Raw genomic sequence first — 26233 nt, 5'->3', positions numbered from 1 at the left:
TGACAGGGATATGACAGTTGACAGGTGTAGTAAGGACACATTCAAGAATGTCTGACTGATATGATGGTTGAAAGGTATAGTAACGACACATTCAAGAATGTCTGATCGATATGACAGTTGACAGGTATAGTAACAGCACATTCAAGAATGTCTGACTGATATGACAGTTGACAGGTGTAGTAAAGACACATTCAAGACTGTCTGATCGATATGACAGTTGACAGGTGTAGTAACAGCACATTCAAGAATGTCTGACTGATATGATAGTTGACAGGGATATGACAGTTGACAGGTGTATTAAGGACACATTCAAGAATGTCTGACTGATATGATGGTTGAAAGGTATAGTAACGACACATTCAAGAATGTCTGATCGATATGACAGTTGACAGGTATAGTGACGGCACATTCAAGAATGTCTGACTGATATGACAGGGGTCAGGTATAGTAACGGGCACATTCAAACATGTCTGACTGATATGACAGCTGTCAGGTATAGTAACGGCACATTCAGGAATGTCTGACTGATATGACAGTTGACAGGTGTAGTAACGACACATTCAAGAATGTCTGACTGATATGTCAGGGGTCAGGTTTATCCAGTATAAGCCAACATCCTCAATTATAGCCACTCAGAAAACACTCTTACTTTTTCATTAACAAAGTTTGTGTTCCAAAAAAACACAAATATTATTACCAATCACAATCTACTCTTCAGCCTAAAATATCACAAAACATGGTGTTTTTTACTTAATCCTTAACCGCAGCTGAGGACCAACCAGAAACCCCTGATAAGTTCCGAATGCTGATCAACTAAAAGATGGATGCAAGCCTGCGATCTCATTGGTTAGATCTGTGGGAGGACCAACTTTTTAGAAGAATCAGCCATTGGGGAGTTTGTTAGATTTTGTCACTGCTGTGATGACTATCCAATAATTGAAAACAAGCAATAATGTAATCTGAGCACTTAACATTTAACATTCATAACATGTTTCAGAATCCAATACACTGTTCTAACCTACCTGCATGATTGTCTCGGCCTCAACATTGGCTTTTGTCATCTGGTATATTTATTTTTGGGATTGTCAAGTTACTCAAAACTTTCCCACATGTGACACACAAATATTCATGCCATACTGGTGAAAGACAAGTGGTCTTCAATGAAGGTTAGACTGCACACACAGTCACACAGGAATCAGCGACAACATGTTGTCACCTACATCCTGTAAGCAGTGAGTGCCGGGACGCTGTCATTTGAGGGCATAAAGAAAGTTGGGTAGTTGGACAAGATACACAGATAAATAATCCAACAAAGTCATATGTACATCCAACACAGCACCAAACTCCTTACCTGCATTTCACCCACCCTTGTCTCTGTCAAATACACTGTACTGACCAATAGACATCATCGCCAAAACCTCTAACCACCTCCATTTGCCCATAATTATTCACACCTTTGTACCACCCATTTCAAGGCTCTGGAAAAAAAAAAGAAATGATTTCAAAAAAGTTAGACACAAAACCATGTGAAAGATTGAATATGTTTTAATTTGAAAGGATTATGATAAACCCAACAGATCACATTCCGTTTGACAACTTTGTTTTGTGACAACTTAAATAAAACCAAGCAACCATCATAAATATTCAAAGTTAGGTATATTCTATGGTTGGTGTTTTGATTCAGAAAATTACCTAATTACCAAACCCTTGAGTTCAATGTATCAATGAGAAAGTGAACGTTAAATACTCTAAAATTTCATCTGTGTCTAAATAGCACATTTAACCAGATCAGGAAAGTTTTAGTTATCTCAGAAAGGTGTTTTGAGGTTTGTTAAGTATTGGTTCAGTGTGGAACCTTGAACAAACAGGCTTAAACTCTTCTGTTTTGTACATGATTTGAAAATAAATCAGTATTAGGCTATGAAACCTATCTAGGTACTCCAATCATGTCTTTGCCTGAAAAAATAAAAAGAAGCTTGTTATCAGACACCAACTGCAACAATTCTGCATCTACAATGACACTTTCCCTCTCACTCCATCACCTTCTGATGGATTGCCTCGGCCCGGCATCTAAAAAGCAGACTAATAACTGAAAGACAGCAATTCTTATATAACGTAGACAAATAAGAAACCCTATCAACTACACTGATAAGCCAGATATTCATGCATTTAGCATAACATGTATATACTGAATTTGAGAAAATGGAAAAAACTGATAGTGTAAAGTTCCAGTTCAAGGGAAATAACTCTGACAAACTTCAGGTAACTCAAAATCAACATTTCTGTTCTTTCAAAACTGAAATATAAACGATTACAGGTTCCACAAAAAAATATTTCTTCAAACATATATTACATTGACCAAAATCCTATTTGATCTACAAAAGCTTTACAGACAGAAAAAGCTCAAAATTCATCAAATCGGCAGCCTGTTCATCCATCTTTTGAACCAGTCTAATACTCCAAAACCAGGAGCCATTATTGCTGTTAGAGCTTATTAGTGCTCATTAGTGCAAATTTCCTAATATTGAATTATTTCTACAGTTTATTTATTCATTTGACTGCTGTTTTCTGCCATACTCAAGATTATTATACTTACATAACATTGGGCTTATTTATAAAAGAGGCCCTTTTCATCGATCTTAAACACAGCTATACAGTGTTGAACGTATTTCTTCTGATTACTAGGATATATACACCATCATAATACACACCTTATTCCAGAATTCATTCAAATTATGATGAAGCATCTACATGATATGAAGTACCACATTGTGTGTGCTACTTTTCAGATCACTGGCATTCAACTAAAACTGAATCATGAATGTTCACTTGCTAGCACTTGATCTACAAGTGACACTACAAATAATGCAATCTGTAAACAAATCATTCCTTGTCTACCACTGGCAGAGGCAAATTTTGGATTTTAACAGGTAATTGACACCGTGAAAAATTACATACTAGTATTATATGTATTTGTGAATAGATTTATTTATTTATTTCTTTGACTGGTGTTTTACGCTGTACTCAAGAATATTTCACTTATACAACAGCGTCCTGCATTATGGTGGGAGGAAACCAAGCAGAACCCGTCGAAAACCCACAACCATCCGCAGGTTGCTGGAACACCTTCCCACGTACGGCCGGAGAGGAAGACAACATGAGCTGGACTTGAGCTCACAGCGAACGCATTGGTGAGAGGCTCCCGGGTCATTACGCTACGCTAGCGCGTTAACCAACTGAGCCAAGAAGGTCCCCCTTTGTGAACAGAATTGTCCTGTTTTCAATCTGTTGATTCGAATGACCATGCAATAGATTTACAATTACAGCCATGTTTCATACGATATGAATTCTTGTGACTGGTGTTCAATTTAGGAAAATGTAGGCTTCTTGCCCCAGGTGGCTATTTCAACTCCTCCTCTTTACGCTCCACCCTATTAGGTTGCCGCTGTGGCTATACTACTACGGTACCCAAGTACAAAAGGGACCTGAAACAACCATCAGGGATTATCAGTTTTCATATACACTGTCACAGTTTACAAAATAGTCTACGTGTACAAGACAAAACAACAAATAGAAGTCAGTGAACAAAAATTTTCCTTGAATAAATTAAAACAACTTGAAAGTGAAACTGTGCAACACTACTGAACGCAAAAATCAGTTTCTGCAGATGTTATGTGATAATGAAAGCCGACCACTATTAAATTTGTGTCGTCTGTCATTCTAGTTTTTAGGTCGGTCCCACTCAGTGACAGGTGTAGTTTGCAGGAAAAAGTGAAACTTATTGCTGCCCATTGTTTGTAGATTTCACAATGACCTGATGCCAAGTACTCTACCATGTGCACAAATAACTTCGTAAATTTAACTAATCTTGTCTTCGAGTGTAAGCAACAACTACAAAGGAATGCGCCTTGAGACGAAGATAAATGTAGCGTGTGCTGTACGTTCAGATACTACAGCCCCATGTCTCCGTGAGGTTGTAGTGTAGGCCTATATGATTATATCAAGATTTAACTGGGCCTATGAGATGAAATCACTTATTCAAACACCTGTTAACTTAATAATGGTCTGCTGTCACTACTGTTTAGTTGTCCCTTACTGCACTCATCTTACAAAGGTTCTGTCAACGTGCTCAGCTGCATCACCACTGTCAGCAGACAGTACATGATATAATCAACGAACAACTTCACAAATGTCAATTAGGCCCGCACATATGTTTTCACATTATATTTGTCATCTTGATCGCGGTCAGGTAGCGGAGCAATTTAAAATACAACAACAACAAGCAATCTTTCAAAGGGATGGCGTCAAGAAAAATCGAAAACTTATACACTTTAATTTATTTACGTTGAGGAATTTCTGGTTTCCAGAGGCTTGTGAGACAACATCATGTTGTAATATGCTGATCAGAATTTGCTAACGCTTTCACGCACTGGTTGTTGTTTTTGTTGTAGGACTTAAACACCCCTTTCACAACACGAGACTAACGCACAGTGAAAATAAATTCAATATTTATTTTCAGCGCGAAAACAATCAATATTAATTAGAATATTTTTACATATTTTATTCCCAAAAATTTTACTGATTTTGAACAGATTAATTTTAACCAATCTTGTTGCAGATGATGTACTTGGCCTACTTTTGGCGTCAATTTTAAATTCATTGGCGGATTGTGATGGCGTAAACAAACCGTGGAAGACTTTTTGTGGGTAAATATTTGATATAAAAACACGTTTTGATAGAAGGTTTTGAAAACATTTATAATGAACTACTGATTAAGTGTTAAATGTGCATAAATTGAGGCGAATATTACTTGAACTGATGTGGCTAAAGCTTAAGGTCTAATACACCGAGAAATCACAGAAGGTCCGATTTTCGTTACACTGGATCATGTAGCCAAGGCCGACGTCAGACAGCCTTCCCACGAAAGGAGGAAGTTTTGTCTTTAACAACTGAACAAAGCGCAACTGAAACTGACTTAGAATAGAATAATTAGAAAGTAATCCTCTTTAATAAGGGTGCTGCATGTCTATTTTTTTCTATTTTGGCATAAAGTTGCTTAACCCAGTTAAACTTGACTAGCCCGAAAAGCCGGTCTAACGATGGCATATACTTACTGATATGCAGAGATCGCTGCCATCCTTAGCCTGGAATCACATTGTATTTGTATTTAGCCACTCCACTGGCAAAGCTTGCTGCAAAGGAGATACTTAATATCCAATACCATGATGTAATACATTGTTTGCCCATAAGTGTAAACATTCATGCATCTTTTTCAACCATTGACACTGACCTTTAGAGTATATTTTCACAGAAAATCTCAATTGGACTGGAAAGTAAGGTCTGTTTTTAGCTACTCACCATGTCTCCCTGATTGTACATCAATCATGTTGAGAAACTCTTATCATCTAAAAATGTCACAACCTTAATATTTGAAGTATTCTAAGCTATAGGACAGCTCAACACGCACACTAGTGTTGTTTTGAAAGCTTATTCTACACTGAAGTAGAAGTGTGATATGCCAGATGCTTCTAAAATGACAAGATATTTGACAATGAGTTGATGTGCTGTTGCATGAATGGTCATACATTGGTCCAGGAACCTCTCACCAATGCGGTCGCTATGAGTCCAGCTCATGCTGGCTTCCTCTCTGTCCGTACGTGGAACGGTCTGACAGCAACCTGCGAAGGTCATGGGTTTCCCCCAGGCTCTGCCCGGTTTCTCCCACCATAATGCTGGCTGACGTCGTATAAGTGAAATATTCTTGAGTATGCACACTTCATGTGTTACTGTAAAATGTCAAGTGTTTCAAAAGTTGTGATTTAGGTACAAAACTGAGAAACCATGTACTTACCACTCATGTACGCCACGAAATAAGATAAAAATTGTCAGATGACCGCAAATCTGTCAGCAAATATAATTTACATGGAATGCATATTGAAAAAATAAATTAAAAACAACGCAAACATAGGTAACTAGAGTAAGTTGCCTACACTGGCAAGCAGGGATGAACTAACCCTTTCAGCAGATTTAGTATAATTTTGATCTCTTTTCAACCTGCTGCAATATTTATATGTATGTTAAAGGATCCATGAAACATAAGTTTCAAATTGTGATTCAGTATTCCATGATTAAGTTCAGTGTTTAATCTTGCAGTATCTTTCAACCTGTGACAAATATTTTGAAACATTCTGAGAGAACTATGCGGTGTAGAGGAATAATTTGCACAGTTTTATGAAGTTACCCTCTTTAGTGACACAAACAAATCATTTTTGGCATCATTTTCACAGTAATTATATGCCTAAATTCCACTGGAAAGAGTGCTTTAGAGCTGGAAAAGTTTGAAGGTTTAACATATGTACATGAAAACAAAGTTGAACACTGTTACTTTTCATCCTTGGGACATTGTAATTACTATATATATTTTTCATGAGTGCTCGTGTTTTTTTCTAAAGTGATGTAAGATGCAAAATTGGGTTGACTGTAGAAACAAGATAAGTGTAGGGTTTATACATTGATCGCACATCCTAATTAGCCTCTCACTCTGACTCAATCTCACCACTGTTCGTTGTCTGATGGTTATTTTTACAGCACTCACAACCAGTGTCACTAGCTGACTGTCAAGAGTTGATATAGCCTTACATTTAAAGCCATTGTTACTGTCATACATAGTGGAACAAGCTCTTAATATAGCACACCAAAATGTTACATTTCATTAGTCCTTAAGGTAATGAATAATCATGGCCTGGGCAATACAGTTTATTATTGATCCAACATGTGTTTTTCTTCCACAGACTTCCATGTGATCATGGAGGTTCCTTGAGATGATTCATCGGACCGCAATTAATTACCAGAAAGTTCTCTCTGAAATATTTAAATCTAAGTGACTTAAAAGTTGCAACGATTATGGCCCACAGTGGCTCAGTTCATATTTCATGGCTTTTCTATAGTTATTTTGTTTTATATTTCATCAAGGTTGGGAGATTCATAAATTTAAGACGTGTGAAAGGATGCTTTCTTTGCGGAGCAGGCTTACAGGTACAGTTTTTCTTATTCAGCACAAAATATACATGTATATTTATTCCTTTTGTACTGATCAACACCACAAAATATTGTATAAAAGTTTTCAACCATAACTTGCTGCATGCACTTAAAGAGCTATTTCTGTAGGCCTGTGTTTTGTTTATGAAAAAGGTGATTTATGTTGTACTCATATTTCCCATCATAAATATTTCCCATCAGAATGTAAAGCTAAAGATAAGCAAGGAATTGGATAAAAGCATATCCAAATAAATAAGTTCATGATCTACAAAAATCTGTGTTGTTTATTTCTGTTGTCTCCTTTTCTTAGCGCTGACAGAAGTGTCAGATTATGAAAGTGACCATGAAAGGAACATGAGTCCAGAGGAAGAGGTGGCTAAAAGAACTCGAAAACGGGATAGGAAGCGAAAGAAGATTATCCGAGAACTCTTTGAGAGTGAGAAGGCATATATTCACCATTTAGAGCTTGTTCATAAGGTTGGTGCAGAATGCTCTTGAGAGCAGTTAGTGTCTTATTTGTTTTAGCTTGTGTATAGTAATAAGATTTATGATAGATGTATTGAGGTAAAGTGGATTACCCTGGACTTTGCTCCACCCATAAACTTGATTCCCATCATATAAGTGAAAAACATGTGACAAAGAAGTAAAGGTAATTTAGAATTCTTAAAAATTGGTATGTAGACATGTAGAGATAATAAAATGGTGACACAACTAAAGAACACAATCTGTGTTTGTTATGCAACCTGAATAATTATGGACTGTAATAAAATTAGAAGGTATGACTTTTGTCCGTATTTAAATAGCTTCAAGCATTTAGCTAAAGTGTTCCAGCTCTCGAGGGTTCAACTGCAGCTTCACATCAGGTTTCCACTACTCGGTTTCACTTTAGCAAAAAATTCTACAGTGCAACATTTTAACATTAATCAATCACGTGTTCATGGATATTTGTGCAGCACTTTGACTTCCCCCTGAGGTTTGCCTGTATCGTCCCTGATGATGTCCATCAGAAGCTGTTCAGTAACTTAGAGCAGATCCTGGAAGTGAACAGACAGCTGTTGGAGGAGTTAGAACACAGCACAGTTGGCTTGTCTTTTCTACATCTTGGCCCCTTCCTTAAGCTGTATGCCACGTACGCCAATGACCATGAGCAGGCTCTCTCCACACTACAGGTATGGGTATCGCAGTGTAAACTGAAACAGTCCTGTTTGTACAGTAAATGTCCTGAAATTATGCTCCAGAAATTACATTTTTTGACACAAATAGATGTCATAAAATATTACTTTTGGCGCTGAGAAGGACATTTTCTCAGTAGGATATCATCCCATTTTCCAAACAAACCTAACTATACTTTTTCCAAGATCAATAAAACTCTCAGACACAGTCAAAATGTGCAACACGGCCTTGAGCAAATTTTCAGATCATTTACATGTTGTTATCAGTTTTTCCTGGTTTAAAGACTTGCTGTTGTATGATTTCTGTTTCTCCTTTGAAACCTGGTACCCCAGCCTAAATATTACAAGGTAAGCTTGTTACCTTGTCATCTGTGCATGCCCTGTAAAAAATATTCAAGTAAAATGAGATAGTGTTGAATTTGTTTGTTATGCAAAATGTACACTTTTTGTTTTTATGTAATCTGTATTTAATTTTCTCTTTCAGTGTATTGTTGATTTCTGTTTGGCTATGTCAGGATTCTAAATTACACAAAATGTCTATCACTATGTCAGTTTATTTGTTTCTGTTGTTTTTGTGTAGGACTGGCATCAGCGGAGTTCAGTTTTCTCTGATTTCATCAGCATGCAGGAGCAGCGACCGGAGGTGAAGGGTCTCAAACTGAACGCCCTGCTAATAACTCCTGTACAGAGGGTGCCCAGGTAAGCACACACTTTGCTCGTAAGCACTCAATATGCTGTGAAGCTATTATGGATGCAGTTTCTGGCAGTATTGGCATGTAAAGCACTACCACAATAGCCCAAAAATCAGGAGTTGTCTCCCTTAGGCCATATTTGCCACACCCCTTCTAAAAGTGGAGATCACATAAGGCTAGGATGCTGGACTTACATGTAATACTGTTGATATGATTTTCTGTGGCAGCTGTCCATGTGCATGCTGTGCTCCTGTTTGTACTCGTAACTTAATCCTCTTTTGCTGCTATCAGATACCAGATGTTACTGGAAGACCTGCTAGAGCATACCAGCCGTGATCACCATGACTATAACAACCTCTGTGGTAAGTCAAACTCACACTCATACCCACTCCCCATACTTTGCACCCAGTACACTTTTTGGTGGATATAACCAGCTGTGTATGCTAGGGTTGTATGTGTGTGTGTGGAGCTGAAATCTGTCTACCCTGGACTTCATATGAATGATTATCTTGATACATTTTATATCATATTTGAGATGACAAAGATTTGTGTTATTGCAATTGCTCTACTGAAAATGAAAACATCAACAACAGTTTCACTGTGGCTGAAATATTCTGGAACTATTGTAAACCTCAAATTAAAAATGAGGGCCTCCGTGGCTCAGGTGGTTAGCATGCTAGCGCAGTGTAATGACCCAGGAATCTCTCACCGATGCGGTCGCTGTGAGTTCAAGTCCAGCTCATGCTGGCTTCCTCTCCAGCCATATGTGGAAAGGTCTGTCAGCAACCTGCGGATGGTCATGGGTTTTCCCCCAGGCTCTGCCCAGTTTCCTCCCACCATAATGCTGACCATCGTCGTATAAGTGAAATATGCTTGAGTACGGCGTAAAACACCAATCAGAAAAAAAAAGTAAAAATAATACATAAAGTATAACTAAGTTGGGTTTTCTTTCCAGTGACAAAGGCGTGTTTGTTTAGATACCAGTGTGGTAGTTTTCAGTAAGAAGAGTGGGATCTGTTGATTTTTGTTTACTGCTGGGTGTTTGAGTTTTCATGTTGTATATGTAGTGCTCCTTGGCCATGAGAAATTCTGTTTATCTAGGCAAAGTCCTGCCTGCAGACTTCAGAACAAAAGGCTAAATGACATTGCAACTGCCCCACAACATGTGATTAAGTTCTAAATTGGCTTTTAGCCACCCGTCAGAAGCGCTACAAATTAGGGTTTCCACAGTCATAAAAAAAAAACATGAATATTCATGAATGAATCACCCAGTTATTAAATGTCATCACAAAACATTTTTTAAAAATCATGAAGTTTAAAAAAGCCATGAAAATGTTATGAATTTTCTTTTCTCTAAACATTAACATGTGCACATACATGTATTTGTACTAATATAAATATTATGACTTTTTCATCACCCAGATTGGGGGGACTTGTATTTCTTAGCTTCCCCAGTCTTAAGATTAAACATGAGCCACACTAATTAATGGTGTAATGCTGATCTTTAGACATAGTCAATTCATAAGGTAGAAGTCAATATTTTTGATTAGATTTTGTCTGAAAAAGCTCTAAAATCTCTGACAATGTATCCTGTATTATATGTAGCATAATGAAGTATGACTGACATTACTGAAAGCACTTGCTTATGATATGGAAGCAAATATAGTTCATATACATGTAGATACAGGACATTTATGCTTGAATTCTACGTATAATGTGTGTATAGTATTTATTACCCCTGTAACATCAAAAGACAAGTCATCTGTCATCTAGAGGCTAATGTGTTGCTACTTGTAGTACGGAATAACTTACATCTTAATGTATGCATGTGTAGAGTGCTAATCACATGCAGCAGGCACCACCAGATATAGAAAAATGTGTTCTTTTCAGCCTATAGTGTCCTTTTTTGAAATTTTTTTCTCCTTTAAGAGAATTAAAATTAGGATTCCCTTTAAGATTTTAGGGGAAATCCATCACTGGTCTAAACTGTCCGCCCTACAAGATAAAATGCAACACAGCGCAACATTCGTTCATGGATCGCACATTTAAACAATATGATTGAGTGAAAGTGAATTTGTCTTGTCTAGAAAACAAATTACAATATTCAGTTCTAAAGTATTATAAAGTATTCGTAATTCCCATTGATCTGTACTGCAAAACGGAAGTTACATCATAGGTTGCATAATTACAACTGGGAACCCAATGTGACATTTCAAAGTTCCCTGAACATCTCCAACAAGAGGAGGTAACCCAGTCAAAAAAGTCAGTCATCTAAATATAGCGACTTGATTAAGGTAATGGTCAAAGGGAAAGCTGAACATTCGATTGTTCACTCAAAGTCAGGTTGATGTCAGTAGACGTCTGGAAATATCAACTTATAGGTAGGTATATAGGTAGTGTCCAGTTTTTTGGTGGTCAGCAACATGTCTTGACTTTCACAAGCATATATTTTGTGGGTTTTCAAGGGCTTGCAGAAACCTGTGATAATAACCTGGTGTCTTATCATTTACAGAAGCGACAAAGAAGATTAAAGAAGTGGCCTGGCATATCAACGAGCACATTAGACAGCATGAGAACTTCCAGAAGATGTTAGACATACAGAACCGTCTGTCCGGGTCAGCCCCCAAAATCTTAGCCCCAGGCAGGCTTTTTGTCAAGGAAGGATGTCTTAAAAAGGTTAGTATTATGCTACCTGTACACTGGTTTGTCCGTGGTCAGCCCTGAAAACCTTATCTGTTGTCTGAAGAACTCCCTTTAGGCCTCACTTCTGTCTGTATTACATTTCTGAGATTCTCTTACCATTTGCAAAAAAGTGATTAATTTGAAAGGTATCCTAAAATAGTTAATCTTTTAATAGTGTTCTGTAATAAGTCCATGTTGAAAGATCGTAACATGAGATTACTCAACAAGATTTGTGTGCTCAGGTCCTGGTTTTGTTGGCACAGCCTAACAAGATGGGTCAGTTTTCTAAGAAAGGGTCAGTCAAGTACATTTTAAGCACTCAGGCCATAAAACACAAAGCATGCATCATCACTTGGCATTACAATATGCAGGAAGTCGTTTCCAGTATAACAAAACTGTACTCACTAAAAGTATGTGTGGCATGTGTGTTACCCTTGCCATTTCTTTGAGCAGTAGTTTATCTTTATGTAGATCTAATTTACTTTGTATTAGGAAGTAAAAGTTAACAATGGCGCCCCTTCACCAATGGTTTGTTACTTTCCAAGTTCAAAGACACTGGATATATTGACAATATTCACAGTTTACTGCCTCTGGAAACTGTACGTTACTCAAACAGCTGTTAAGAATTACAGATATACTACTTTTGATAAAAACTGGGCACTGCACAACTTTACTACATTAACAACAGTTTCCTTCAATGTGTATCACGAGTGATGACTGTCAGTGACCTAACATGTCATCCACATTTCCTCATTTTGCCTGCTTGTGTGAATTCTATTAAAGAAAGGTTTTAAGATTTGTTTTGAAGATACGTGCAGAACGATATCTTATTGGACATAGTAAATTTCAGCATCAAAAGTTATGTATTAGGAATCTCCTGATTTACTGACATCATTCCTAAGAGATTTCACTAAGCCCGTTAAAGCTTACTTAGTGGATTAGAATCCCAAGATGATGTATCTGAATATCCTTTGCCATCCTTCATTATGAGATTTTTTTTTTTCTGCTCTAGAAAAAGTTAGGGCCCAGTTGTTTGAGAGTGTATCAGCTAATACTGTTATTAAATCAATTTTTTTATATTTAAATTTGAGCCAAATTTAGCAGCCAGTGCAGTTGTCCGAAGTCAGAGTATAGCACCAGCAGACTTATAGCTCCTATTTAATATCTGGTGGGCTAAGTACAAAATTGAAGACTTGGCCATAAGTCAAATCTTGTATTAAGGCTTAAAACAGTTTTGAACAACCTCGCCCAGGTATTTAAAGGATTATTTTAATATTTTCTCAACAAGTGTTTATATCCTCTGTTTTCAGGTGTCTCGTAAAGGGGGTCGCCCACTAGAACGCATGTTTTTTCTCTTCTCTGACATGTTGCTGTATGCCAAACCTAAACTTTTGGACAGTGGTAAAAATACATATACATGTTGTTGCGTGTTACCTCTAAAACACTGCAAGATAGAGCCTGTATTTGGTAAGCCTCGTAAAGATCAGGAAGGAGGCATGTTTAGGGTAAGTAGTTTCCATAGCCCATGCTGAAGTCATGCAGTCTGGTACTTGTTAAACTCTCTGAATTACTTTCTTTACATAGTAAATATATTCATGTATACGTATGAACAGCAGTTTAGTGTTTCATACATCATCATGAAACACTTGTAGAATTAAAGCACATAAATGCAGATAATTGTTTTGCATGTACATGTATAATTTCTTTTATAGTCCTTAGTGAAAAATATATAACTTCTGTTTGAAGTAGTTGGTCTTGTTGCTTTGATACTTGTCCTGGCACCAGTATACTTTGGTGTCAAGACAGTATCAATTTTTTTATTTTGTGCGCTTTCCTATTTTTCTAAGAGTCTGTCCGCAACGTGCGGATGGTTGTGGGTTTTCCCCCGCGCTCTGCCCGGTTTTCCTGCCACCATAATGCTGGCCGCCGTTGTATTAGTGAAATATTCTGAGTATGGCGTAAAACACCCAATCAGATAAATAAAATAAATATTTTTCTAAATTTCTGATCAAATAAGCATGTCTTTAAGAGAAAAAAAATGTTGGAACAGTGCACATTTCCCCAAAACAAGATGATTTGTCAGTTTTATTTTTATACCTCCCTTTGAAGTTGGAAAAAAGATAAAGTTTTTTTGTTAGTCATAGGGTTGCAGTGGCTCCCCACAGATAGCCAATTAGTCACAGTTGTGACAGTGTAATAATTTTTGGTCTTTCTTGTGATTTAATGGCAAAATCTTAGCTCTGTATAATTAGAGGATAATATCTTTGTATAACACGATGTATCACATGACTTGAACATTACGCAGTTTTACAAACTGCTCAGTCGAGTGAGCTACTGGTATTGTCTGAATGCCTTGTTAGCGTTGTTTTATTGGCAGAATAAATGACAATCTTAAATGTCAGAGAAGGGTAAAGAAATAAAAAAGAAAAAAGAAAAAGAAAAACAGGAAAATCATAAAAATCTGATATCAGGAAAAACATAAAATGTGGATTTTTGATTTTTTATTTTTGTTCCATTTATGAATTTTTTCAAGTTGGCTCACCCATAAAACACAAAATGGTGTTGCCTAAACTCGAAAGGAAGTGAAAAAAAAGCAATTTGTGAGCCTTTGCTATTTTGTTTTGACTTGATCTATGTTGATGGTGTTTCAGATAAGCTGTCAGAGTGAGAGCCTGTTGCTGTACTCCACGGAGCCAGGTGTGGTGAATGAGTGGTCTGAGGAACTTGTAACAGCGGTCAGGTACATTTGCACCCACTAGCACAGTGCCCTAGCAACCATCTGTTAACATACATGTATTCCATTCTTTTGAGATAATTCCGGACACCTACTAATTGAGACTATAGTGTTAATTTTGAAGAATGGTATTGAATTTTAATTTAAATAGCTAATGAAGCCTTTAAACCTGATGGCCTTAGACACAAATTAGGCCTATTAAATAAATACTAGATATACTGTAAAAAAAAAAAATCACCTGTCAGAAATAATAGAATGCTATTCAGGACAATGCCTTGATGATAAATACTCTCCATATTCTAATACTAAATTCATTCAGAGGTAATATGATCATGCAGTCTTGTTTGATTTTACATCAGGTAAAAAAAAAGATCAGATGCAAGAATAAAAATGGCTGATCTGTTTATGTGTAACAGGGCGGTTTAATAAGAACAGGAGAACATTGCGAAAGCCAGCAGTAACAAGACACCTGTGAGAGGTCCAGAGATGATCAGAAACAACAAGCCAGACAAGAAAAATGCTACTCCGGTAAAGTCACACTGTTTGTTTATAACTGACCTGCTAGATTTTCATATTTTATTGTGTTGTGGCCTCATTTCATGGATGGAATGTATTTTCAGTTTCTCTTCAACCAGTTATCATATATCCTTGAAAGTTTACGATGATGCTGAACATGTCCTAAATTTTACGCCTGTGCTACTTTTATGGAAATTGTAGGATATCGTGGTTATACATTGTTTGTACACGTGACTGGTGTGTTTCAGACACTGAAGCGCCCTCTTGAGCCTGTTGGTGAAGACCCTCCGGTAGAGTCACCATGCCTTAAGGACAGCCTTCATCCGATGAGGTTACAGATATCTGCCCTGCGTGAACTTGAAATAACCAACTGTCTTTCACCAAGAAAACGAGCAAGAAAAGAAGTCCAGTGTGTGAAATGGTAGCTGATATTTAGATGTAGTGATTTTAAGACTTGCTTTGTTTGTAAAGTTTTAACAGTGACTGAACACTGTTGTAACACCCTGCCATTTATGTTTCTTGTAGAGGATGAAATGGTTTCATATTACCCTTGCTTTGAAACCGCCATGATTAAAGAAAGTTTTTAAAAATGTGTCACAAATTTACACTATTAAGTCATTTATGAGAACAAAACACTGAAATAACCAACAGAAAACAAGTCCATTATGCATTCAACAAAAGTTACATATTTGGGTATAGATCTACCAGAAATGGGTTAAATTTTTAGAGGCAAATGAATGTTACAACCTATTATTTTTGGTGCTGAAACATACAATTTTCTAGTAGAATATCATCACATGTTCCAAGCAACCTGAAGACAAGTTTCTAATCTCAACAGAACTGTCAGAATGAGGAAAAGTGGGAAGTTAGTCATGGACGAAATTTATGATTATTTAAGGTATGTCACAGCCTTTTCACGGGTGTCCCAGTCAATGTCAACCTCTAGTGATATCTCACCTGTTGCATTGATGAAGGCAGATAGGCGCTTAGCGGCCATGATGTGTCATTGCAAGCATTTATGGATAATGTTGAATGATATTTTGATTTCAGAACACTGAGAATTTGACTCCAGATGAGCTCATCTCACCGACTGACCAAGAGAAGGAGATGGAAGAGGGCAGTGGTCAGAAGTTGTCTGTCACCCTTGGTTCCATGGAACTCACCGAGGAAAGCCTAACCAATGAGAATTTTGATCTGTCTGTAGACTTCCTGGGCCCATCTGACAGGTACACGCGTCCACCTCTGAGAGCCTGTCTGTCTGATAGATCATATTACAGGCCTGAGACCCACACTGACAGCCCGTGTCATCCTGAGACTGTGTATAGTAACATTAGGAACAAGTGAGTAGATATTGTCAACACACACGTACCCTAATTCTTCTGCCTCTTCAACCCCTATCAGGCTGTACCACAGCTGGGTAATGCAGACAGGAAATTTTTTAGCTGTGTGAACGTACATGGGAAGATCTTGCAGCAACCTGCGGATGGTTTCCCCGGTACAGCCTGGTCCCCTCCACCATAATGCTGCCCGCCATCATATAAGTGAAATGTTCTTGATACAGCGTAAAATACCAATCAGATAAATGAATAAATATATGTGTGAACTCTTAAGTAATATGAAGTTTATCTGAAATCACATTGAAAATGATGCCCAAAAAAGTGCATTTTACGGGCAGATAGATATACATGTAATAAAACATTGCTTTTAGGGTGAAACTGACATTTTTCATAAAGGATACCATCCATCTTCTAAATAAGCCTCAATGCACCTTTCTAAGATCAATCATGAAGGGGATAGTGCAATGACTGATTGATCCGTATCTGTATGATGGCTTCGGCGGGGCGGCTTTCTTGCCTTTGGTATGTCGTCTCAGTGTAGCAGCACTAGATAAAAGAGCGGTGGGAAATGCATCCTGCAACAAGGAGGTACATTACATACACCCTAAGGATTCCCTCGTCATCATATGACTGAAAAATTGATGAGCATGACGTTAAACCCCAAGCACTCACTCACTCAATCTAAGATCAATAGAACTCCCCAAGTCAAGCCAAACATGCAGTGTAGACACAGGCAAAATTTGATGTCATATACAGTATCTCCTTAGAGGAGAGGGGTATGGTATTTAACTATAATCAAATAAATGTCATGTTTACTCCACTAGGGTACAGCAGCAGAACAAAGAAGTGATTGAGGCAGCTGTGGTGAACTGTGGTAGTGGACTCCAGACAGCCTATGACCAACTTAAATCACCAGCCACTTCTCGCTGTGTCATTTTGTGATGGTTTTAGTCTCTTGAGGGCAGTGTGCAATTATAAACGTAAACAACTCATGGATATTGGAAGGATTGTGAGAGCCATGAAAAAGATAAAAAACTTCAAATGGAAACATTCCAGGTTTTACCTCACCTGGGAATTTGATGTGTCAGTAACTGAAGCATTCTCAGAAGACATTCTGTACAATATTCAATAACTTTCAACTTCACTGTTGTTGAAAATTGTTATGAAACAGTTGTGAACCTTTAAGGTGGATAAACATATGATAGCATGTTTTTTGCATTTTTCTATGAGAATGCAAATCTTGCAAGTGCCAAAACCAAACCAAAAAACATTAATTGTGTGTGTGTAACCATCAGCTCATGATATGTACTATTGAGTTGCAGTGTGAGGATTCCAGAGAGAACGTTTGCTTGTACTTGAACATAAGACAACTCTTTTTCTTCTACTTTTCGTATGTTTTACCTGGTGTTGTTTTAAAATGTATTTTGAGGGCACACACCAAAAAAGTTGTATTTTCTCTGAAGCCCAGATGTTGGCCAAACCATAACTTATCACCATAATAGAAACATTGAAGCAGATAAATTACATTCAAAGATACTTTTAAACATGTGAGAAGTTGAAGGATTAGGACTATGTTTGCATATTAACGGTCCCATATAGCTTCACTTTATTTCATTGTCATTCCACATGCACATTCTACAGCACATGCTGTAAATGCCTGAAAAGCCTGTGATCAGGAATTGTGGATATGTTATTTATTCAAGATAAATTCAAGCTTATAAAACTGATATACCATTAATTGGTAATTTGGAATACAGTGTTCATGTATTTTTGCTATTTCAAACATATGTAACAGCCAGTAAAATGGGATAGACTGTAAGATAGTTTAGAGAATTCTTAAGAAAATGTATGTGTAAATCTTTATTGCAATATCATTCAGTGTGTTCATATTACGACACTGTTAGTTTTGCCATTAGTCATATAGTCATTTCAGTTACTGCATGTACTGTCATACCTGATCAGCATTGTTTGAAAGTTAATGTCACAGTTTTATGTGTACTTGATATGTATCTCATCCCAGAAGATGTATTCAGAGTTGATGCATACTAGTATATAGTTGTGTAGTGTTTTTCTTAATTATGGACTATTCAAATTCTTTAAGATGTTTTGTACATTTTTGAATCATGATGTACTTTAGTTTACTTACATTATTCCATGAATCAAACAGATGTTTTCAGAAACTTTGTCATTCCCTAAACCCCACCATATATACTGATAGATTCTAATATTGTACGGGAAACGGTGTTATCAATCAGTGAAATAAAATGAAAAATACTTTGTGGCTGTGATTATTTTTTTTAACCAATGTTTAATGCACTGGATCCAATTTCAGCTTTTGTGAATTTTGTGTTTTGTAAGATAGAAAATGTTTCAAAACAATGCTTTTTGACTGACCACAAGACAGACCAGTATTCCTTCAGAGAATTAAGTGTATTGGCTGACAGAATTTATAGTTTGCTTCTTTGAATATGGTGGTGTTGCCACTTTTTCTCCTTGGGTATACACACTCTGTTCCAGTGAATTCACGTAAATTCTCATATTCTTGTGGGTCCAGAAGAATGTAATATTTTTATTAAACCTGTAGAGGTGTACTAAAATATTAATCATGTGACGATGTGAAATGCATCTCCTTGTTTACAATGCAATGTGTCCGTCACTTATGCGGACTAATTTCTACCAGTACAAGCATCCAAATATAAATGACTCTGTTCCAATTTGAAAAGTATTCCACAGTGGCGGTGACTAATCCGTTGCCTACTTGCATGTAAAAACACAATATGTTCACTGCACTAGATTGGATGTCAGGTTTTGTAATGTTTGTGTAAGATGAGAAAGTGTTCAAAAACCATCCCTGTTGACTGAATATAAGACATGCCAGAGAATTACCGTATTTCACCTGAAGTTCAGCTTTTTTCATGCACATCATTTTGTTTGATTCTTATTGATTCATCCACTTTACAGGGAAATATAAGAATTTTTTGTGAAGTTTTCCAAACTGTAGGTGAAATAAAGTAAGTGTACTGGCTGGAAGTATTTATATTTTGCTGCTGTTTTTGAGTGTGGTGGTATTGCCACCTCAAAACTTTGTGAGATTTTTCTCTGTGGGTGTACTCAATCTGTTTCAGTGAATTCCCTTAAATTACCAGCTTCTAGTTGGTCTAGAAGATTGAATCAGTATTTTTATTAAACCTTTATAACTACACATAACAGTGAAGTCCCATTACTAGAAATCTCATATACTTACCCATGATAGTGACTGTCAGTGTGTAAATGAAGTCTTTGTGAGGAAAATGTTTAAAATTGAATTCACAATTAATTCTGTATAGTATATGTAAAACACTGCGTGTTTGTGACAAAAAGTGATATGTTACACACTGTTCAGTATGTTTTAAGACCAATTACATTTTATTGCTGAAAGACAGCTTTTTTGAATAGATCACGAAGATTAATTCAGTGTGAAGTATACAAAAGCATGGATTGATGTATAGAACCCCTTTGTTATGGCCACTCCCAGATTTTCTCATTACCAGTCAAAATCCACTTGACTGCTATGAAAACATACATTCCTTTGGCTGCAAAACTGGTACTGAACATGTTTATCCTTAAAAAGAAAACGGTGAAACCTCCTCTTACTGTAAGCAGATTTTAAAGAATTTGTATACGTGTAGGTATTTTACACATCAATAAAAACCACTTGCTATATCCCTGAAAAGCGTAAAGATTTGTTGTACACAGTTGTGGTAGACAACCCGTACACAGTAAAATCGTCATCTTCTGTTATTGATTACTGTTTAGTCTAGCGTTCTCAGCTTCGGCTGGGGTTCAAGTGACGGGTGGTAAGCCGACACTACTGAATTGCTAGTCATATGGTATGTTTGTACAGGATAAAGGTTTGCCACTTTAATCCCTGTCGATCCCCTGTGCGGGCTTTGTTTTGGCGCTGAGGGCCTGTGCCCCAGAGCGTGTGATCTGGCATAGTATTCTGCACTTACTTTATTGATTCCCCATTTGGGGCAATAAAAACGTTTCTTTACAGCTATTCTTAGAGCCTCTCTCTGTTCTATTCAGACATAGGACTAAATGTCAAAGTGGTATATTTTATGCAAGGGTTGTGGTTTCAAGGACCTTGTGTATGCATGGCACTTGGTTGTTTACCTCTGCACTGCTTATGAGGGGTATCAAAATATCTCTAGTTCCATTCATGTCTCTAAAATGTTAACAGAGCTTCTGGGGATTCCGTTCTCTTGATCCCTACTTATGTGTACACCATAGGCAACTCTATGATGTCAGTATTTCACTATGATATTTTTTGTCGGGATTTAGTCAAAAACATATCTCATCATCAGGCCAGTGATATAAGCAGAATAAAGTGCCGAATTACTGAGTCTTGCTCTTTTCGGACAAAGACTTCTCTTGTGCTGCATGGGCCTTTTCACTGGTACAGTTTGGAATTCTGCTAGAAAAGCAGAGTGCAGAGCTCGGGTTAAACCCACGACCATCCGTTGCTGCAGACCTTTCCACGTACGGCCGGAAAGGAAGCCATCATTACATAGGTAGCAAATGGTACATTTAGTGTAATCATTATGTTGTACTACACTGTGGGTAGTTAACCATTTCATGCTCATATATGTAACAAAATCTATTCATTTCTACACTATAACATATTTGGTTAAATGGAATTCTGTTCACAGGTGAGTATATATGTATGCTCGAGGCAAACGTTGCATATTGATATAACGTTAGACGTAGGCCTTGCTGGATCAGTCATCTAAAAGGTGTTCGTCGTCGATGTAGATGGCAAAGTTTAGGTCCGGCTTTGCATTAAGACGTTGCGAAGTGCTTTTTTCATTTATTATTACATTTTTATTCTTACACAGGTATAATAGAATATTTATGTATTTTACTACATGTAAACTCAATATACACCGGAACTCTCAGATTATTTCACAACGCGTCATCTACCTGGGTAAATTATAATCAAGGACAAAGTTTATTATTCAGATGATTTATTCTGTCTTGTGACTAGTTGTCTAGAACCCCCGATTGAAAGAGCTTCGAGCTAAATAACTACCTGCCAAAAACAATTCAAAAAAATGATATGCTGGTCATTTTGAATTCCTGAAACCTTGGTCTTGCCCGGTATTTTCCTTTAAAAGCCAGTCACTATATACGAGAGCGAGAGCAGCCTAGCAATCATTTTAAATGTCATTCACTAGATCTATGTCCTACCCACCTATAATTAGCACTTGATGTATTTCGTAAAACAGAGATCAAAGGCATGCAGATATAAATATATCGAGGTTTGCAGAGGTGTACAGGCATCAAGAATCTGCCTGTGTGGCGTTGAAAATTATTTGGGCTTCTTGTTGGTGAACTTAATAGGATATAATTGCAACACAGACATATTTGACTCCGATCGGAAACTTGTCAACAAGCGGAATTGCAGTGTTGTGTGCACTTAATTAGACCTACACTTCTTCCAGTGGTGTCTTTATACCTGACGTGCAATTAGCTCACTTAAATCAACTAGACCTGTATGGTGCACGGGCTCTCGTGACATGGTCGCATGGTCATTAGCTCTCTGGCGTTAAGCCATGATCATACATTCATTCATTTTCCAAACATACTGAATGAATCCAATCAGTTGCCATTAACCAAGGTGTCTCATTACTACACCTCCTAACCTGCTCGAAATTTACTCAAGCGACAAAGGCGAAACCTGCACAGCAAGCTAGCGAGAGAAATTGCTTAAAGCTTTTCTCTAAGGCTTTACATATGGAAGCGTTTGAGTGACGCAGTATCTAAAAAGTAAATAATTGTTAGGAACGTAGGTCACCCATCTAGGAGATAACATCACCACTGCGTATATTAACTTGAAGTGATTGACCATATAAGTAGTCACATTAGAATGATATAGGTTTGATGGTAATAAAACCGTATACAAATCGAGCCGCCTAACTTTTGAGTTTGTTTTGCCGATTAGTACTATACCATCACAGGTACAAAGTTGGAAAAGCTACATAAGATGTACAGGGCATGTAAAATTAAAAAATAATTAAATAGATAAATTATTGATATAATAAGAGATTTTTGTTTAGGTATTACTGTTGATATTCTTGGGATTTTTAAAAATATTTCGGGTAATCCACTTGAACTCCAACCGCATGCACTGGTATGCTTAAAACTGACGTCGGTGATGAAAAAACGTCGAAAGTACCCCATGCATCTAAGCTATACCTGGGCTATACCTCATATATACTGGACGAGATTTCACATGCAATATAGAGGGGTCAAAACATAACAACCAAAAATGGCCCATAAAGCCCACGTTAATTATGTTCTCCGAAAATTTAATTGCAGTTTTCTGGGTAAAAATTAAAAATCTTAATAAATTACTTTTAAATACAACTTTCTGTGGTCCTTCTGATTAGCCTTACTTAATTTTTTTTCTCTTTGCCTCTTCATTAAAACTTGATCTGTTCTAAATCTAAAAAAAAAGCCTCCGTAACCGAGTGTGCTAGCGCGGAACAACGAGGCATTAGCTTCTTACCAATGCGGCCGCTGTGAGTTTAACTCATCCTGGCTTTCCTCTGAGGTGTGTAGCAAAGGTTATTCTTGATATATATACTTCAAAAAACGGACAATTGTTTTGTTGTAAAAGTGGTTTTATAGTATTTGTAATAAAATATGATAGCTGTGACGTGTATCGAAAATAGGAATACGTAATACCGCACTGCCTACATCTTCCTTTCTAAATAATGTTAGTGGTCACGCGCATATATGTGTCATTTTAAGGCCATTGTTGATTCTCCAATCTCGGCTGTAATGCCAACAGTTGCACCACGTTAGCAGACGTACTGAAACATTGTTCAAAGACTCCAGTCATGAAAAAGCTTATATATATATATATACAGACGAATATAAATAATGGAGAACTGACGTGTCCTGTAACCAGTCCATTATATTTTTAGGTAAAAAGAAAAATACATGCCCATTAACCCTCAAAGCTATTCACACATACATTTCTTACTTTGTTTACAACAGTATCTAATGTCCTTAATAACCATAAACCTCAGAGAATTAAAGGAAGTGACGCGACAGGTCGTCAGAATACGTCCATTCTTCAGTATTTGTGCATGTGACAGGTGATGTCATTCGGCCCTATGTAACAAGTCGCACGCGGGTTTTCCTAACAAAACTGGTTGCTTTGACCCCATGAGTAATGAGAACGTGAGGATTTCCAAATTCCCCGTCCCGGGATTGAACCCGAACCCTATAATCTCGTTTCTCTCATTGACTGAAAGAGAATAATCTTATCAACTTGGCCACAGCGGGTGGATCAAAATAATGTTGAAACCGATGTTAAACTTCAGGCGAATCATTAATTAAAAATGCAAACCACCATAACGGAAATATTCATAGTCAAGGCTTCATTACATGCACGAGAGGAACAGTCTGTTTATATGCGATTACGCTAGTCTGTAATGGTGTATCATAACTGCTTGTTATAGATTAATTTATTTAATTGGTGTTTTTAGCCGCACTGACGAAGATTTCACTTATACAACGCCGGTGCTTGTTGTAAGACAATGATAATCTAGCCAGTATAACTGGGCGGTATACAAATTTAATAACTGTATCAAGTATAGTAGGCTTAATTCTAAAAATGGGTTAATCCTAACAAAAGTCAAGTATAGATAACGAAGTTTCCGAAAACAACAGATGATGTGTATTTTACGCAGGTCAGATATTTTGCTAACTATTCATGAAATGAAAATGCATCCCTTACTTTTTCATCGAAAGAAGCTCACGTGGAGAGGCAATTATCAAATACCTTTATTTATGAACGTGGGTGATGGAGGCTTCGAAAGATGTTTACAAGACACTGACGGATGACGTCCATTAGCACCGGTGCAGTGTATCCTACAATGCCTGGAATGTGGTCTCCAATTATATAAGAAGCAATGGAGTGTCCTTAACATTTGGTGGATTGTTTGAAGCTTGTTACACAGTTGTCGTCTAACACAGAATGTGAAGATTGACGAAGAGATTATCAATACATTATCTAGGGTTTGGTCAAGGCGATCCGTTCTGCATATCATCTTGGTGAAGTTAAATTTAGCAGATTGCATTGTTCGTTTATGGCACTGAATTCGTTTCCCTGGTTTTCCTCGATGTGCCTCCTACATGAAGTGTGATTTTGTAATAAACTGTTGGTTACCACTACCACTGAAGTCGTTCACCGATGGATTCCCTTACTGGTCCATGATCATACTAACTTCTATATCCAATATCCCACAAAGTTGTTTTTTAAGTTTAGAAACTTGGTTTTCATTTGGTTGAAAACAGGTATCATCTAGTACCTAGGCATGAAAACAGTTCTCACTTAGTTATAAAGGATTCCCCTTAACCCAAGGACTGGAGATGGTGGAGAAAGGCATTTTAACCTGTATGTAAATACATCATAATAGGGGAGTTTCGAGTTGGAACTGTTTTGTCATCAATGTTGAAAACAGCCCCACTGTGTCAAGTGAATGGTGAAAAATGTTAGGCCACCTTTGTTGACATTAATTTATTGATCACCTGTCTCGCCCTTTTTAAGAAGCACAGATGATATTTAAGAGTTTCTCAAGTTGACAAACATTCTGATTCTCAATCTTCTCGGCCATTCTTCCACTCTATATTACGTTTTATGACACTTTTTTCAGACGCCCATGTTATAGTGAATGTGATCAAAAATAGTTGCCTAACATAGCTGATAGGTCACATGATACAGTTGGGCTTTTTCCTTCGTTCAACGATCAAAGAGTTTGAACTCGAAACTCTCCTATTAGGAGCGCCACACAAACGACCAGAACACATGATTATGAAAATATACTATTGTCTGAAGACTTTCCATATCAAGGCTCTTTTCATATCGTTTCCAACGTTCGAACCAGAACAAGATGAGTATCGGGTGAGTGTCTATGCTTGCATAGATGCCAGTTGTTTTCACCCAGCTGAAAACCTTTACGCCATGGTGAGAGCGGTTTGCAGAAGGTAAAGGCGTTTTGACCCTGGTGAAAACCTCTACGCCAAGATGCAAACGGTTTTCAACAGGTAAAAACCGTTTTCATTCAGGTGGAAACCAGAGAAAAACTTACAAAACTTACAAAAATGCTAACCGTCGTATGTGAGCCAGTGTATCTATTGGCTATTCATCAGCACAAGAAGCAATTAGCAATCGGCATTGGCTCATGTAGGCCTATATAGTTAACGTTTGATGTAGTGATAACCGCTAGGTGATTCACTAGAGACTCTCACTGCTGACCCCTGATTGAATAAGAAACTATACGGGTTTCCTTTCAGAGATAAGACACAGTTATGGTGTGATAGTGGATGTTTATATCATCAATCATATTTAGATGGATACTGTATACCGGCATCACATTATACTCTTCTGATGAACGTTTTACTTATACGGTCAGTTGTATATGCAGTGGAAGATGTGTCAAATACATGTACTTGTTGCTTGTAATATCAAGAGCAGCAATGGCAGCGTCACAACCAAAGTAAATGTTGTCGGAGTTAGCTCTTAGGTTTGGCAGGATTTTGTTCAAATATTTAGCCAAACCTAACGTCAGAGAAATCTCGGGCAGATCTATAAATATGTCCATGGCTAAAGACCGCTTTTTTTTTTACTTCTGTAGGCTTTAAAGATATAGACACTGAAAAAAATTTCCAAGATGCTGAAATGCCTATTGCGTATTACTGAGGAGACAATTGGAGTGCAGTGTCGAGCATATGAAAAGATAGCGCGATGATGATGTCACTAACGGGCAACGCAGTTAGTACCAGACCCCTAGCCAGGATTTATGAAAGCCATAATGGCCAGGTGTTTGGGGACCTGCCGCCCTCGGCCGCCAAGAACTTGCCATAGCCTTAGATGACTATGTTGCAATTCAAGACCAGTATAGATCTAAAGTCACAGTTTAAATATATGTCAATCTTAATACCATGTCACCCATGGAATGTATCAATTGAAACTCCTCCAGTGTTAATAAAAAATGGATATTTGCCTGC

General features: G+C 37.3%; 3 protein-coding genes across 7 annotated transcripts in view; 2 read left to right on the top strand and 1 right to left on the bottom strand.

The window, feature by feature from the left end:
• Window positions 1-4470, bottom strand: part of LOC135467952 (LIM domain only protein 3-like) — an 87084-nt gene extending 82614 nt beyond the window's left edge. For 2 of the 5 annotated variants that reach the window (XM_064745897.1, XM_064745900.1), the window contains exons 1-2: window positions 4047-4168; window positions 1352-1478 (exon numbers count right to left, since the gene is read on the bottom strand). The gene's annotated coding sequence lies outside the window, so the exon portion shown is untranslated. Of the gene's footprint in view, window positions 1-1351; window positions 1479-4046; window positions 4169-4344 lie in introns of those variants that run through there. The other 3 variants (XM_064745898.1, XM_064745899.1, XM_064745901.1) reach the window with 3 other exon arrangements.
• A 184-nt stretch (window positions 4471-4654) lies between these two features.
• On the top strand, window positions 4655-14343 carry LOC135467359 (rho guanine nucleotide exchange factor 39-like). Its single transcript, XM_064745130.1, has 9 exons — window positions 4655-4706; window positions 6973-7035; window positions 7349-7515; window positions 7992-8207; window positions 8791-8909; window positions 9194-9264; window positions 11415-11578; window positions 12895-13089; window positions 14236-14343. The coding sequence occupies exons 2-9, from the start codon at window positions 7008-7010 to the stop codon at window positions 14341-14343; spliced, it is 1068 nt and encodes a 355-aa protein (XP_064601200.1). The 5' UTR covers window positions 4655-4706; window positions 6973-7007.
• A 395-nt stretch (window positions 14344-14738) lies between these two features.
• Window positions 14739-20154, top strand: LOC135468059 (uncharacterized). Its single transcript, XM_064746087.1, has 4 exons — window positions 14739-14846; window positions 15083-15255; window positions 15885-16174; window positions 16996-20154. The coding sequence occupies exons 2-4, from the start codon at window positions 15253-15255 to the stop codon at window positions 17111-17113; spliced, it is 411 nt and encodes a 136-aa protein (XP_064602157.1). The 5' UTR covers window positions 14739-14846; window positions 15083-15252; the 3' UTR covers window positions 17114-20154.
• The last annotated feature ends 6079 nt before the right edge of the window (window positions 20155-26233 follow it).

The sequence above is a fragment of the Liolophura sinensis genome, chromosome 6, assembly GCF_032854445.1.
Source record: "Liolophura sinensis isolate JHLJ2023 chromosome 6, CUHK_Ljap_v2, whole genome shotgun sequence".
Classification (NCBI taxonomy): Eukaryota; Metazoa; Mollusca; class Polyplacophora; order Chitonida; family Chitonidae; genus Liolophura; species Liolophura sinensis.
The sequence above is the reverse complement of the archived record's forward strand: the minus strand, read 5'-3'. Positions and strand labels throughout refer to the sequence as shown.